At 34.0% G+C, this 15,897-nt stretch overlaps 1 protein-coding gene across 6 annotated transcripts in view; it reads left to right on the forward strand.

The window, feature by feature from the left end:
- The window catches only part of TMEM232 (transmembrane protein 232), a 241,089-nt gene that overhangs the window by 12,124 nt on the left and 213,068 nt on the right, over positions 1-15,897 (forward strand). For 5 of the 6 annotated variants that reach the window (XM_087861928.1, XM_087861927.1, XM_087861931.1 and 2 more), the window contains exons 5-6: positions 571-708; positions 10,536-10,671. In XM_087861928.1, coding sequence (XP_087718054.1) covers positions 10,553-10,671 — 119 coding nt within the window. In that variant the 5' untranslated portion in view covers positions 571-708; positions 10,536-10,552. The remainder of the gene's footprint in view (positions 1-570; positions 709-10,535; positions 10,672-15,897) is intronic. The other variant, XM_087861929.1, reaches the window with a different exon arrangement.

Here is a 15,897-nt window from a genome sequence, read left to right on the forward strand (position 1 = left end):
CAGACTCCTCACTGAGTGGGGAATCTGGTGCAGAGTTCCATCTTACATGGAACAGAGATCATGACCTGAGCCGAAGTCAGATGCTTAACTGACTGAGCCACCCAGGCACCCCTCCATTATTTCTTTGATTCCTGTTTCTTCTCTAATGATCTTTTTGCTCCTTCAGGAATGACCTAAAAATTTTAATTTATGCTTGTTTTAAGTTACTAAAAGAACAATTAAAGACCACCATATTATTTCATAGTTTGGGGCTGCAAAGAATTCCATTGTGTTAAGTACTTTCAATTTTTGAATATTTTGCTCATTAGGTAAAGATACATTATTTGAACTCAGGACCAAAATAGAGAAAGAATTCTATTAAGAGACAGATAGGTGGAAAACATATCTATTCATATTTAAATTGAAATGTCACTGTTTTCTAGATCTTGGCATATATTCATAGAATGTCATACTGACCAAATATTTTTCTTGGGTAATTTTTTCCTCCTAAAATTACTCAGAGTCCTATCATGGAATTCAGCATCTTGAAATGTGATAATGTTGGTTTATAGGCCTGTCTTTTTTCTCCAGATTATAATTTCTTGAGGAAGAGACCATATTTTAATTATCTTTCAAACACAGGAAGCTCAGACATCATTAGCACTTTTATTTTCGTGAAAACTGAACCAAATTGAATTCCCTAACTGGCAACCACTTACAATGAATAATGTGAGTATTGTTTGACAGTGCTAAATATAAAATGGTCAAAAACATTCTTCTGTTTTTAGTTTATATGTTAGTGTGTGTTTGTTGTGTGTGTGTAGTTTTCTTTATTTCATCTTCTCTGCTGAATGTTGCAAATGAGTAAAAAGTACTGGCATAAACATAAACCCAATAAAAGAATTCATGGACAGTTACATCTGTTTTTGCAACTTCTTCACAGACCATTGATCACATTAGTAGTTTATATCAAAGTCAGATTGCTTCCTATGATGAATATCAACCTAAATAGGTAAACCGAGGCAAGCTCGAATAAGCAGAAATTGAGTTTATTCAGGAATAGTAGAGGAATTGCAATTTGGGAAACACAAACAATAGTAAACTACAGGCAGATTTGTTGAAGGTTGGGGTAGACTATGTTTATGAGAAAAGAGTGCAAAGAAGGGGGAAATCCAACCAGAGCCAAGCAGTAAGTTCGTTTGCTTGAGGATGGGGAAAGATTCTTGGTGGATGTTCATTGGTGGGGAAATAAGTTCCCATATTCTGAAACCCAGGCATTTACAGGGGAATCGGTCTCTCATTTCTTGAGTTTCATTTGCCTGATGGTGTATGTGTGAGATTCTCCATTCCATATCCTCTGGTTACATTTTAGATTCAAATTCTTTCACAGGGAGCAAAAGAGATTTAAGATATTTCAGTCAGAATAAGGCTTTATTATTTAAGTATTAGATCATTGCAATTTTTCTGAATAAATTAGTAAATAAGTTATTGATGAGTGATGAATGAAAGTAGTTCCTGTTTAAACTTTAATGGTACTTTTTAGTTCATTTTCCTCATTGTCCAGGGCTTTGTAAATTATTTGTAAATACTTTAAATGCTTCAGTTTTCAGTATCTTGAATATCTCTATTTCATATTAATTGCAAATGATTATTTTACTTGCTACTACAAAGTTAAAATACATGCACTAGTTATGAATCATAGTAAATGGACTTATGTATTGCAAGAAATATTTCTGTACTTTGCTTAAATTGACTATGTATACTCCAACCCTCTGTTGTGCTTGACTGGTGAGATATTCAGTCTTAGTTTTGTTTAGTCTTGCCACAGCCCTGGGGTTATACAAAGGTCCTAGATACTTACACATCATGAAAACATTGGAGAGTCACCATGGGGCATTGGGGCAATTGTCACATCTGTGTGGTCCTCTCTGTTTTGGCATACCTTCTGGGTCACAATGAGGCCAGGAGAAGATTTTTATGCCTCTGTTATGCTGTGGGATCCAATCTCTCAAGATGCAATGCACAGACATTTCTTCCATGGTATGGTCACCTCCAGGGGATGCTGCTACAAGAAAGGAGATGGCTCTGAATGACCTCTGTTACCTTCCAGGAAACATCTCTCTCCATAATCCCCAAAGCTTTTTTCCTCCTTACAGGGCACCCAGTGTCATCTCTTCAGTGAGGTTAATTTTTTGTTTTTGCTTTTTTAAGAGGGGGTGGAGCCAGAGACTAAAGGCAGTTTTAGCTTTCTGCTTTGGAGGAATTCAGGCAAGAAAGGAAGAAAGGATAGATAGGTAGGTAGATAGATAGATAGATAGATAGATAGATAGATAGATAGATAGATATAGATCTCCTTAAATAGAGAAATACAAACCAAAAAGGAGAGTTCTTAAAATATATAAAGCCATCATTTAAGAGGCATCCATGATACTCTGTAACTCATACTTCTCTTTTACAAACTAAACATTTTTAGTCTTTTAACCATTTCCAAGAGGGACATGGTTTTATAGCTCTTTACTTTTCCCCTCATGCCACTTGGTAAAATAGACCAATTGGTTGTTTTTATTTTTATTTTTTTATTTTTTTTTAAGATTTTATTTATTTATTTGACACAGAGACAGCCAGTGAGAGAGAGAGCCAGTGAGAGAGAGAGACAAGCACGGGGAGTGGGAGAGGAAGAAGCAGACTCCCAGCAGAGGAGCCTGATGCGGGGCTCGATCCCAGAACGCCGGGATCATGCCCTGAGCCAAAGGCAGACACTTAATGACTGAGCCACCCAGGCGCCCCATGAGCCACCCAGGTGCCCCAACTGGTTGTTTTTAATATAAGCATAGGACCCCAGAATGGATGAGATAATCCAATTCCCATCATATTTTGTACAAAATGTCTGAATTAAGATTTATAACTAAGACATATAATTTAATTTTGCAGTGGCAGATAAAATAATTAGCTATTTAAAAAAAACAGTTGATGTCAATATAATCCATATACTCAAACTTTATGCTCCAGCAATCTGAATATTCCCTAGTCTGAGTTTGGATTTTATTTTTGGCGCTAGGGCTATATTAAAGGGTTTTAAACAGGAGAGGGGGTCTGGGGAAAGAGGGTGTAATGATCAGGAGATTTATATTTGGAAAAGTTACCCTGGCAGTCATGTAAAAGATGAGGCTAGAGGAAGAGAGATCAGAAGGAGACTGGGAGATAAGAAGTTATGGTATTTGTCTAGGACATAGGTAATGGTGTCCTGATTTAGGAGAATGGCAGAAGGGATTAGAAGGAGGCTTGATTAACAGAGCTCCTTTGAAAATGGGAATCAGTACAACATAGCGACAAATACTGCATCCCCATTATTTTGATGCTACACAAGCCAGTGAAAAACCCGAAGCAAGGTGAGGCCTGACAATGACCATGAAAATAAGATTTAGATGCAGCCTTCGTTTCTTTTGAGTGTGAAGCTGCCAAACAGATCCCAAATTGTCTAGCTTTGGAGTTAAAAGAATGTTTAACATCAGAGAAATACACTTCTATCTTGTCTGAGCCATTGGCATTTTTACTTCTGTTTTTTGTCAGTAAATTTAATTCTAATATAATACATTCCCTTACAATCTTATTTTTATTGACGTAAAATTTGCATATAGTGAAATGCATGAATGTTCACTGTACAACTCAATGACTCTTGTGGGTATCTATTTCTGGTCGCAACCATTCGAAAACTTAGTGGCTTAAATAATTTTTTAAAAATCAACTCTCATGGTCCTGAAGTTGATTATACACAATTGGGTAACTCTCATTTGGGGTGTCTCCTGTGATTTTAGTTTGATGTCAGCTGAGGCTCTAGTCATCCAAAGGCTTGGCTAGGTTGGATGTCCAAAATGGCTCACTGACATGGCTGGCAGTTGCTGCTTGCTCTCCGTGGGGGCCTGGCTGGATGCTCAGCAGGAGCTATCAACCAGAGCTCTTCTGCATGGCTTTCCATGAGATGTTGGCCTCCCATCACGGTGGCTGGACTCTGAGAGAACATCCTTAGGAGATGTAGAAGGGAACAGTGAGGCTTTATTATGGTCTAGTTTCATTGTGCCACAGTCTTACTTTTTCTGCATCCTGTCAGTCCAGCAAGTTACTATGTTAGGCCCAGAGTCATGGGGAGAGTGACTTAGACTCCATCTCTCGAGGGAGTGACAAGGCCACACTGCTGAACAACAGTTAGTATGGGAGATACTGTTGTATCATTTTGAAAAAATGCGGTCTGCTACATTGAGTTTTGATACATATTTACACTCATATTAGCACCTCCAATATCTAATATTTCCATCTGTACCTTCCATTCAGTCTCCAGCCCCAAGTCTTCATCCTCCCACAGACCATTGCCATGGAATAGGTTTGCCTGTTCTTAAACTTCATGTATTTGGAATCATATAGTATGTGCACTTTTGTGTTTGGCTTCTTTTACTCAATGTATTTTTGGTGCATGTAGTAGTATTTTGCTTTTTATTACTGAGAAGAGTCCTATTATGTTTTTGTATGCAATGTTTTTATTATCATTTAGTTCTAAGTATTTTGAAATTCCATTGTTATTTCTTCTTTGATCCAGAGGTGATGGAGAATTTGGTTTTCTATTTCCCACTATATAGAGTGTTAATTAATCTTTTTATTATAATTTTCTAACTTATTCATGTTTTGATGCCAGGAAATATAATCTACTTATGTACATTACCTACTTTTTGTAATATAGTAAGACTTGCTTTCTAGGCTAGAATGTGATCAATTTTTAGAAATTATACTTGTGTGCTTGGGAAGAATGCATATTCTTTGATTGAATACAGAATTTGATTTGGTTTAGTTTGGTACATTATATTAATTATATTGTTTAAATCTTCTGTACCTTAGCTGAGTTTCTATTTTGTTGCCTACTTGACTTACTGATTTATTTTCTTAGAACCACGTTGTCTGTGTCTTTCTCCACCTATGTATGTACCAGTTCACAATAGCCTTTCTGTCCCCCAATAGCGTAGTTCAGGACTTTTCTCCTATAACTTCTTAGATTTCAAATTTCTTATTCCTACAAAGTTGTTTTTATTTTTATTTTTATTTTTTTTCTTAAAGATTTTATTTATTTGAGGGAAAGAGAGAGCCAGCATGAGCAGGGAGAGCAGCAGAGGAAGAGAGAGAAGCAGACTCCCCACTGAGCAGGGAGCCTGATGTGGGGCTGGATCCCAGGACCCTGGGATCTTGACCTGAGCGAAGGCAGATGCTTAACCGACTAAGCCACCCAGGTGCCCCTGCAAAGTTGTTTTTAAAGACAGGATCCAAAAGCTTGTGTTAATTAGTCATCTTTACTGGCATTGAATCCATATCACTTTTTTATACTGTTTATTCAGAATTTTTTTTAGTTGGACGTAATCTGTTTTATATTTATTTATCTATATGATATTACATATGGTGGCCTTGTGACTTTTAATTAAATACCGAGAAGAAATTGATTAAGTCTATGTAAGTGTGAATCAGTACTCTAAAAAATGTATATAAAACTTCAATCATGCAAAAAAGTTGGGAGATTAGTAAATTAATCCCCATTTACTTTTAGCTCAGATTTAACAATTATCAGTTCAGTTCATACATTGTGATATATTAATTATATAATATTTTGTGTCTAAAGTGTTTATTACTTGATACATTTATATAATTAATTAGAAGAATATTATACAAGAACAAATAGTAAGTAATGAGTATTACTCTTCACTTGAATAGTAATGACCCATTCACAGAAGATACTATTACTACTATTACTATTATTTTGAACAATTAGCCTTTTTATTTTAATCTTCCATTACAGCTAATAATCAATATTTTAAAAAATACATTTACTGTATTTATGAAGGTATCAATGAATTGTATATTAGTTTCCTGTGGTTGCTGTAACAAATTACCACAAACTTGGTGGCATAAAATTCATTTTCTCACAATTCTGGAAGCCAGAAGCCCAAAATTAGTTTCACTAGGCATAAATCACAGTGTCGGCAGAGCTGCACTTCCTCCAGAGACTCTAGGGGAAAACATCTGTTTCTTGCTTCATTCAGCTTCCGTGGCTGCCAGCATTCCTTCATGTGTGGCCACATTGCCAGATACTATTATAATCCCTGTGTATAGATGAGGAAACTGAGGTACCTGACAGTTAAGTAATTTGCACAGTGACCCAGATGTAATCTGTGCTGGTGCCAGAATTTAAAGCAAGCTGTTGATTCCTGCACTTCCATGGTTCCCCACTATACCATATAGAAGTGTGAAAAGGAGGCATCACAGAAGTAGGGAGATAAGCCAAGAGTGGAGTGTCATGATAAATGGAAAAAGAAGATGCTTATTTCTAGAAGGGTTGGTAGGCAGGGTCAGTTACTGTAGCAGGATAAGGCAAGATCAGTACTGAAAAACTCTTCTTGGAGTTGTTTACCTGGAAATCACTGTCAGCCTTGGGAGGATTATCTCAGTGCTGGGACAACAAAAACTAGATTCCAGATACTGGGTGTTCTGTACTGGAATAAATTTAGGGGTAGATATAATTTAATATAAAAATCACATCTGATGTAAGTAAAAGGTAAAATCACACTGTCTTTTTGCCCACTTCAGATAAATATGTAAGGTAAATCTGTGGAATTTATTTAAATTATAGGAAACTATCCCTGGAAAGTGGTAGAGAAAATGTGAGTTACTATAGACCACCCTCTATGGTGGAGTGCTGTATAAATCAAGAAAATTAGAGCAAATGGGGGCGCCTGGGTGGCACAGCGGTTAAGCGTCTGCCTTCGGCTCAGGGCGTGATCCCTGTGTTATGGGATCGAGCCCCACATCAGGCTCCTCCGCTATGAGCCTGCTTCTTCCTCTCCCACTCCCCCTGCTTGTGTTCCCTCTCTCACTGGCTGTCTCTATCTCTGTCAAATAAATAAATAAAATCTTTAAAAAAAAAAAAAAGAAAATTAGAGCAAATGAAGAGGTGGGTCTAAGAAAGAGTGGCTGTCAAAAATAATGATTTTTTTTTTACCTTTCATTTCAGTATTTGAGGGAAGATTTATTTAAAAAGGAGAGTAATCCAGTCCTTAAGATCATTTTTATTCCCTTAAGATTCTGTTTTCATTTCAATCCACAAATTCGGTCGGCACCATGTGTTTTGGGTACTACAGAGAATATAAGGGTATTTAAATCTTAAAGATCTATTTAACTTATAAAAAAGCTCATTTTAAGTTTACATCGTGTTTTGCTGATTCAGGAAAATGTCGATTTCTTGACAATGATGTAAAAGTGAAATAATCCAATTTAGTTAGTCCATTCTAATCTCTTTACATTTAACGGATTGTGATTTCTCAGTAGAGTAAAAGAAATGTGTCTTGTTTGTGATAGCAGAAAAATAAAAATTCTTGTCATTTTACTTTTCTTGTTTTAAGGTGGTGTTACTAAAGAGGTTGGTATATTCCTCTGTCTGTCCCTTTTTGTACAATTCACCCGTCAACATCCCTGCACGTAACTGTCCTGAGAAGGAATAAAATGGTACAAATGATTACCCTAGATTTTAATAAATGATTCAACAAAACTTTTTATCAAGCAGTGTGTTAGAAACTTGGTATGTTGGCTCCACTAATGATTAGTATATGTGACTCCAGTTATATACAGTATATAATACAATGCAAAAAGGCCCTATTGTATACATCATAATAATAATAATAACAATAATGATAACAATTCCTTGTTGATAGCTTCAGGGTTTAGATTCTACTGAGAAATTGATTCTACTGAGAAATCCACAGATTTACCTTGCATATTTATCTGAAGTGGGCAATTAAAAAAATTTTTAAAAAATTATTTTTAAGTAGGCTCCATGCCTAGTGTGTAGCCCAGTGAGGGACTTGAACTCATGACCCTGAGATCAAGAGTCAGATGTGTAACCAACTGAGCCCACCAAGCACCCCCTAATGAAGAGTATTCTTATGAAAAAACTAAAAATTTTGTTAAAGTTGGTAATATTTTTAGAGTCTCTATTCTGAAGTATCTTTGTGGGGAGGAGAGTCATTTTAAACCTTGTTTTAGGGTAGGATTTAATTCTAACATCTCAATGAGAAACATTTTTGAAGACATTCATCTTTTCTTTTGAGAAACTTGATATTATTTGGTTGTTGTTTCTTTTATTCTTAGTCAAAAGCAATCCTAACTAATAAAATACATTCAGGAGTCATACTGTCTTTCTCCTATATCACATTGCTATTCAAATACTATTTGAATAACAAACTACTGTTGGTTAAGCACTGGCACTATTACTTTCAAGATTGGTACTCCCACGATAGGCAGAAATAGAGAGTAAGCATGCAGAAACTTCTACAGCAAGTTGACATTTTGCACTCATCAGTCTGGGAGAGTGTCATCAACAGGGTATTGTGGAGCTTGCGTGTTGAGCAGACGGTGCAAATACTTACTGCTAGTACCAGCAGATGTGCAGGATCTTTGGAAAATAGCGTCAACAATTAGTTCAAACACTTAGTCCCTAGCTTCTTGAAATAGGACTGTAGTCAATCCTATAAAATATATCACTAAATGGCTAAGAGCTCTAGATCAGTATGCCTAACACATGCACACAAAGACCAGTTTGCTTTCCATTCAATTTCCCTTCAATTATTTTTCTTCTTACGTTGCCTGTATTTTTTCCTTTCTAGTCATTTGGAATTAAATTTTTAAAAGTAATTTATCTTAGAGTATGTCTGACTCAAATTTGTATTTCTAAACTCTATTTCTGAAATATGTGATGTTTTATGAATGGTGGGTTTCTTTTTGTCTTCTTTTGAAGACTTTGTGTAATTAAACATCGTATCTTCGTAATTTTGTATGACTCACAATAAATATTTGTCAAACATAATAGCAACAGTAAATCTGCAACATTTGTTACCATATTTATCAGTTAACTCTTTTGAATATTGCTATGTCTTCATTATTGTTGGGGGCTTATGTGTACTTTATCTCCATCATTAATAATTGTTTGTAATTATTTTCCTGAGTTCCTTTTAAGGTAGAATTATCCGATGTGAATCCAATGTGACGTTGTTCACTGTTAAAAATTAAACTCCTAAGTACATTTGTCCTGTTTAGGAATAACTTGTATATTAAAATTAAGGCCACTCTAAATGACATCCCTATATATAGTCCAGTATAGCTGCTGACTTAAAAATACATTTACTTATATTCTAATGGATATAGATTATTAGAAGCAGATCTTGCTATAAACGATAGCAATAGATAATAATGTTTTATATTTATAATCAATTTTGTGCTGGATATTTTCCCGTTGGCCTTCCAGATCCATTTTCTGTCCTTTTCTGCTCTGGCTTATACCTTCTCTGGCTTCTATTTCGGCTTCGTTAATGGGAAGTGCAGGCAGGTGATTGGAGTGGAGGGCAGGAGAGTGATATCAAAATTCCTGTTCTCCAGGCTCCCTCTTAGTGGGCAACCTCTGATGGGCTGCATGTCTAGACCAAAGCCCAAAGCTTTTTAATAAACACCAGTTTCCTAAAGCTATTCTTTCTGGGTTCTTCTTTCCCTCTGTTCCAAGAGTGGTGGGTTCACCCTCTTGTTCAGACTCTGAGAATGGCACCATCTCAGATCTTATTTTATTGTATTTTTTTTATTTGAATAACTCTGCCCATCTCTTTTTTATTTGAATAACTCTGCCCATCTCTTTATTTAGTTACTCCATTTGAGTGTGCTGTCTGCTGCCTGCTAGAACCTTAATTAATGATTGGCTTTAAAATTTACCTAGCTTAAAAATTAAGTGCAAAATAATTCAATGTAAATCTGACTACCTATTTGATTACTTCATTTTGCTATTTAAATACTGCACTAAACAAAAATAGTGTCTTCTAGTTTGGTCTTATACTCATAAAAGGTATTCACGCATACTTCAAAAGGAAAATAAATCTGGATGTGAGGACAAGATGAGAAAGCATAATCCAACTGGTAAAAAGACAGAAGACAAAAAAAATTTACAAGTCATTTTAAAAAACAGAAAGCATAGTAATCTAATAATGATCAGAAGCCCCTACATAAAGCTTCTTATATACCAAGCTCTATTCTAACCAATCTACATATATTGACCTATTCATATCTTATAGCCACTCTGTAAGGAGGTACTATTCCCATTGTACAAGCGGGGAAACTGAGGCACAGAGCAGTTAAGTAAATCAGTTTGATTGTATCCTCTTAACTACTATGCCATGATGTTCTTCCAGTGGTTTTGCTGATAAAACAGCTAAAGCATAATAAAGGCTAAATGTTATATGAAAGGATAAGTTTGTAATACTAACATAATAGAAAGAATGTGGGTTTTCAATTCAAAGTTGTGTTTGACTCCTGGGTCTGACATGTTAAATTTAAATTTAAATTCTTCCTTACTGTAATTTCTTTCTTAAGCCCAGTTTTTCTTCTTACCATCCTTTTCCCCACAAATCATGAATTTGCCTGTAATGTATTGTTTGGTACGGTAAGTGCATTTGTATTCTAACATAAAATTTAATATTTTTCTTTAGGTTTATGATCTGTGAATATGCCTGTTAGCAAATCACCCATGATTAATAAATTAGGAGTGATATCTTCCTCTTATCATGAAAAACTCTTGAGGTTTAAAATCCAAAATTTAAGGAAAAGAAGGAAAAATAAATCAAAGTAAGTTTGAAAAATTTTCATATTATTAAACTAGCAGACCCATATGCATTGTAGAATTTAGAAAGTACAGAATATTGTGAACAGTTTCTTTAAAATCACATGTAGTTCTAAAATATGTTTATCTATATATTTACTATTTTTTAAATAAATAGATTCATAGCTTGTAATGATAATATATTTCTAAAATTTTGAATTCTACACTTTTTGTTTAAAATAAGCATTTTTCCTATAATTATATATGTCTATTAAGTTGCCATAATAAACTGTGAAATGCATAAGAGAAAGTATTTAATAACTACTTTATCGTGAAGCACTTTAGTTATTTCTGTGTTCTTTGCTACTTCAAATTAAGCCAAAATAGAATGTCTTTCTGCATTTCAAATTATTTTCTTGGCATTAAGTTTCTAAAATGAAGTTACTAGATCAAAGCTTGTTGATAATTTAAAAATTGTGTGTGATTTTAAGAAATTTTTAAAAACTTAAAAATGAAGAGAATTATAGAATATGTAAGAAAACGTGCATGGTGACTTTTGTTACATTGGTTTCAAATATTTTTCTTTAGTAAAGAATAGATCAACAGATAAACGTGAAGCTCTTTGACTACCTGCCTTCCCACTTAAAATAATTGTGGTATATATCATCTCAGTTCATTTTTCTACTTTAATATGCCTGAATATAAAATTGTATTTTCCATGTAAATATAAATGTAATTATATCTAACTCATTTATCTGTGATTTGATTTTTTTTCAGTGCCTGTAGTGATGGTATTTTTTTAAATTATGTTATTTTAGTCACCATAGAGTATTTCATTAGTTTTTGATGTGATTTGATTTTTTTAAAAGTCAGTGTTATGTTTCTAATTCAATCCATACTGATAATTATGTTTTATTATTGATAATTATTTGTTCATTCATTTTAGTGGCTGTATAGTGTTACAATATAATTAATACTTCCTATTTTACTTATTTTCCAAATTTTTGCCAATGAATCAGTGCTATAGTGAAAATCATTATATATTTCTTGTTGTATACCTGGGTAAGTACTTCTTTGGAGTGGGATTTTTTTTTATTCCTCACTTTTTGAATTTTACTTAATGCTCTTGCTCTCTGGAGTATTGCAATCAATTTACGTTGTCTTCACCAGTATATGAAAGTATCACCTCCCCCATCTTTGCCATTGCCTGATACTGTCACACTTCTTCATATTTGTCATTGTAATAGGCCATAAGTGGTACTTGCCTGATAACTAATTTTTTAAAATTTTTGATAACTAATGAGACTCAGCATCTTTTAATATTTGTTACTGTTAGAAATACTTTTATGAGTTCTCTGTTTATGTAATATTTTCCAATTTATTTTTGTGTTTTTTCTTATTGATATTTGATATTCTTAAATATTTGTTATGAATTCTTTCAGTCTGTGGCTTGTCTTTTAAAAACTTTGTTTTTGTGGTACCTTTCCTCATACAGAAGTCCTGGAAATTAATATAGTCATTATGATTTTAAGAGTAGTTATATACTTTTTGTGGCTGATTTTGTTCATTCACTCCACTAGTCCGTTAATATACTGTGAACTATCCATTCATTCCTCTGTTATTGGCCACTTCAATTATTTCCTCTTTATGGTTATTTTGAACAATGTTTCCATGAACATTCTTGTACTAGCATCCTAGCACATATCCTAAAGTATATACCTGGGAATGGAATTGTTAGATCGTAGAATATATGCCATTTAGTGAACAGAACTCAGTCTTTTATGATTAGTCATTTTTGTATTGTGGTTAAGAAATCTGGGTCCACCTCAAGATCGTGTAGATTTCTTATACATTATTTTCTAAACACCTTACTGTTTTGTCTCTCATGTAATACATGTAGAAATGATTTTTGTTAATGGTGTTACGTTCAGGTCTAATTTTCCTTTTTTATGTAAATACCTAATTGATCAACGCCATGTTTCAAAAAGAACGTCCTTCTCCAATATTTTGCTAGTACAACTATTGCATAAATCAAATGTCTGCATATAATGGGTATTTCTGGCTTCTCTGTTCTGTTTTACTGGCCTATTTGTCTCAATACCAATGCTACACTGCCTTAATTACCATCATTTTAATAATAACAATTTAATAGTTAACATGACTGATTTTCCAAATTTGTTCTTCTTCATTGATATTATTTTTAGAATCAGCTTGTCATATTTTTTTCAAAAACTTGTTGGGAATGGTTATTTAATTTTTCTGAATCTATAGATAAATTTGAAGATAATGGATCATAATAAGTATTCATAATAAGGATTCCAGTTTATGAACAAGATATAACTTCCATTTATTTAGTTATTTGTAAAATTTTCTCAGTGAAGTGTGAATGTTTCTTTCATAGAGGGACTATGCATCTTTTGTTAAGTTTATTCCCATGTATTTGGTATTTTTTATACTATTACATGTTTTACACGTATGTTTTTTTAAAATAGATTTTTTCTAGCTGTTTCCAGAAGAGAGAAATACAATTGATTTTTATACATTGATTTTACGTGCAGTTATATTGCTAAATTCTCTTATCAATTCTAAACATACTTCTCTCAATCCTGATTAAAAAAGAATACTCTAAACATTTCATGATTAAGTACAATTAGTGTCCTCAAACCTTATCTAGCAATTGAATTCTAATTTGTGGTTTTTTAAAAATTCCACTAGACTTCATTACTAATTTAAGTAGTTAATGTTCCTTTATGTTTTATTTACTGTTAATCACTTTCCTTGCTTTCCCTTCCTTTTTGTTTCTTAGACCTTGATTTTCTTTTACCAGATACACAACTTCTAAAATTTTCCTTTGTGAGAATTTTTTGTTGAGAAAATCTGATTTTGTTGATCTGAATATATTTTTATTTTATTCTTATTCCTGAAAGAAATTTAAAACTGAATATGGAATTATCTTTAGTCTGTTACCACTTTTATTCCTTTTTTTTTCCCTTCAGCAGACTGATGTCATTCCACTCATAGCTTCCGTTATTGCTGTTGAGAAGTTAGGTGAAAATTTGATGCTCTTTCTTTAATATTAATCCGTGTCTTCCCACCTTGGGCACTTTCCAAAATTTCATATTGTCTTGCATTTTCTGCAATTTTACTATGATGTGTCAGAATGTAATTTTAAAAAATTATTCTGCTTGGATCTCTCAAGCCTTTTAAATCTGTGGACTGTGTCATGATTCCTGAAAAGTTATCAGATACTGTTTCTTCAGAAATTACCTTGACAACTCATTTTCTCTCCTTCTGAGAGTCTTGACTAAATGTGTATGAGATCATCTCATTGTATATTTGACCTCTCACTCTTTCACATTTTTGTCTCCATTTTCCTTTTTTGTCTCTTTTTACTGTACTTTGAGTAATTTATTCTGATATGTGATGTTTTCCGTGTGACTACTTCTCTTGTTACCAAATTTATCCATTGAGTTTTAAAATCTACCTGAAGTGTAATCTGCATTGAGACTGATCTCAGCAACACACACACACACACACACACACACACACACACACACACACACTTCCTTTCGCTTTACTTTTCTGCTAAGCCCTGACACAGCCTTCTCTACAGCTCCCTGGGGTTGGGGAGAAGGGACTGGGATTAGTTCTGATTGCTTTTACCTTAGGCATTTAGTCAGACAATGTGGAGGGAGTCCAAGTTTCCCGCACCTTGGAAATCCTGGCTTTTGCTTACAGCATGGTCACTTAGAAAACGTATTTGGTCTTATCTCCATGGGCTCTTGTACGAAAAGAAACCAGATTCTGTTTCTGGCACCACCTGTTTGAGATGAAGCGGACACCTATCTTGAATGAAGCAACATAATCTTTGTTTTTCTTCTTAGGTGTCACACGAATTGTCATATGCCTCATATTGTATTTGCGTCACTTATTCTTCCTTAGAAACATGCGTTTTTTGTAGGCCTAGTGTGGATTCTGTTACAGACACAGTTAGGGCTCCCTGTAAATCCTTCAGATGAGGTACTGAAGTCTATTCTGGACCAAAGAGAAAATCACACAATCTTACAGTGGATTACTGGTTCAGAGTATACTGTTTGTCATGATTTTCTTTTATAACTAAGATTATTTTATTGTGTATAGTCTGTTTTGCTTTTTATACTTCATCTCAGAGATGAAGAAGACTGGAAGATTTTGAAGACTTACATCAAATGTATACATTTATTTTAGCTGACTGGAAAGAATGAAAGGGAATATAGGTCTTACATTAGGAAGATTTAGTCAAGCTATTAGATTTTTACATATTTCCCACAGAAGCTGCTTATTTTTACATCTGGGAGGCTGTAGTCTTCTAAGTTTCCTAAAATGTTAATAAACCTGAAATTTTTCCTTTTTATTCATGTTTTTGACACTTTTATGGTTAGTGAAATGTGCTCTACTAATACATGCTCTAAATATCTTAAAATGCTCTGTATGTACGTATCTATATAATGTTACTGATTTCGATAAGCACACATTTATAATACAATATAGCTTTGTAGTATGGGCTATAAATGTGTGCTGGCAGCAGCAAGAAGAAACTTTTCTAGATTTACATTTATATTCTGATCATTTGTTTATCCTATCTATAGTGTGTTTTTCATTTATCTGAATTATTGTAAGTCTTTAAGTGAAATTCTGAATGGTGAAGACTTTTGTAATCAGGTCTGTTAATTTTAGCCTGAGACATCTATATTGTAGCATTTGGGGATGGCTGCAGATGATTTAGCTAAAAATATGGTGACTTAGGATCTGGGTGGCCAAAAGGAGCATGAACACATGCAATTAAATGTAGCTTCTTTTAGAATGTATTACCCCAGTTGAGAGATCAGTAGCTACTGATGAGAATATCTGTACAAAGTGTGTGGAGTCTTGCAAAATCATAGAAACCAGACTCCTCTTATACTTGGGCTTAAACCACCACTTTCTTAGCACAAGTCTCTAGAAGGCAGAATATGAGAAGGGGATTAAAGTTCTAATACTTTATTTGGGGTTTACAAGGTCAATGCACTAAAGATAAAAAAAAAAAAGGAAAATGAGATGGGAAACCTTGATGCATTACTACCTGGAACACTAAATCACAACTTGCTACGGTGAAATACAGCAGACATATCCATACCTGGCATAATGGGACTTAATTAAGACAGGTTTCAAGAAGAAATCACATCTCATAGTAGTCCCTGGAATGGAGAAATGAGGAGTTATTCATCTCATCT

Source organism: Ursus americanus, chromosome 5 (assembly GCF_024610735.1).
Source record: "Ursus americanus isolate L20-20 chromosome 5, mUrsAme1.1.p, whole genome shotgun sequence".
NCBI classification, from domain to species: Eukaryota; Metazoa; Chordata; class Mammalia; order Carnivora; family Ursidae; genus Ursus; species Ursus americanus.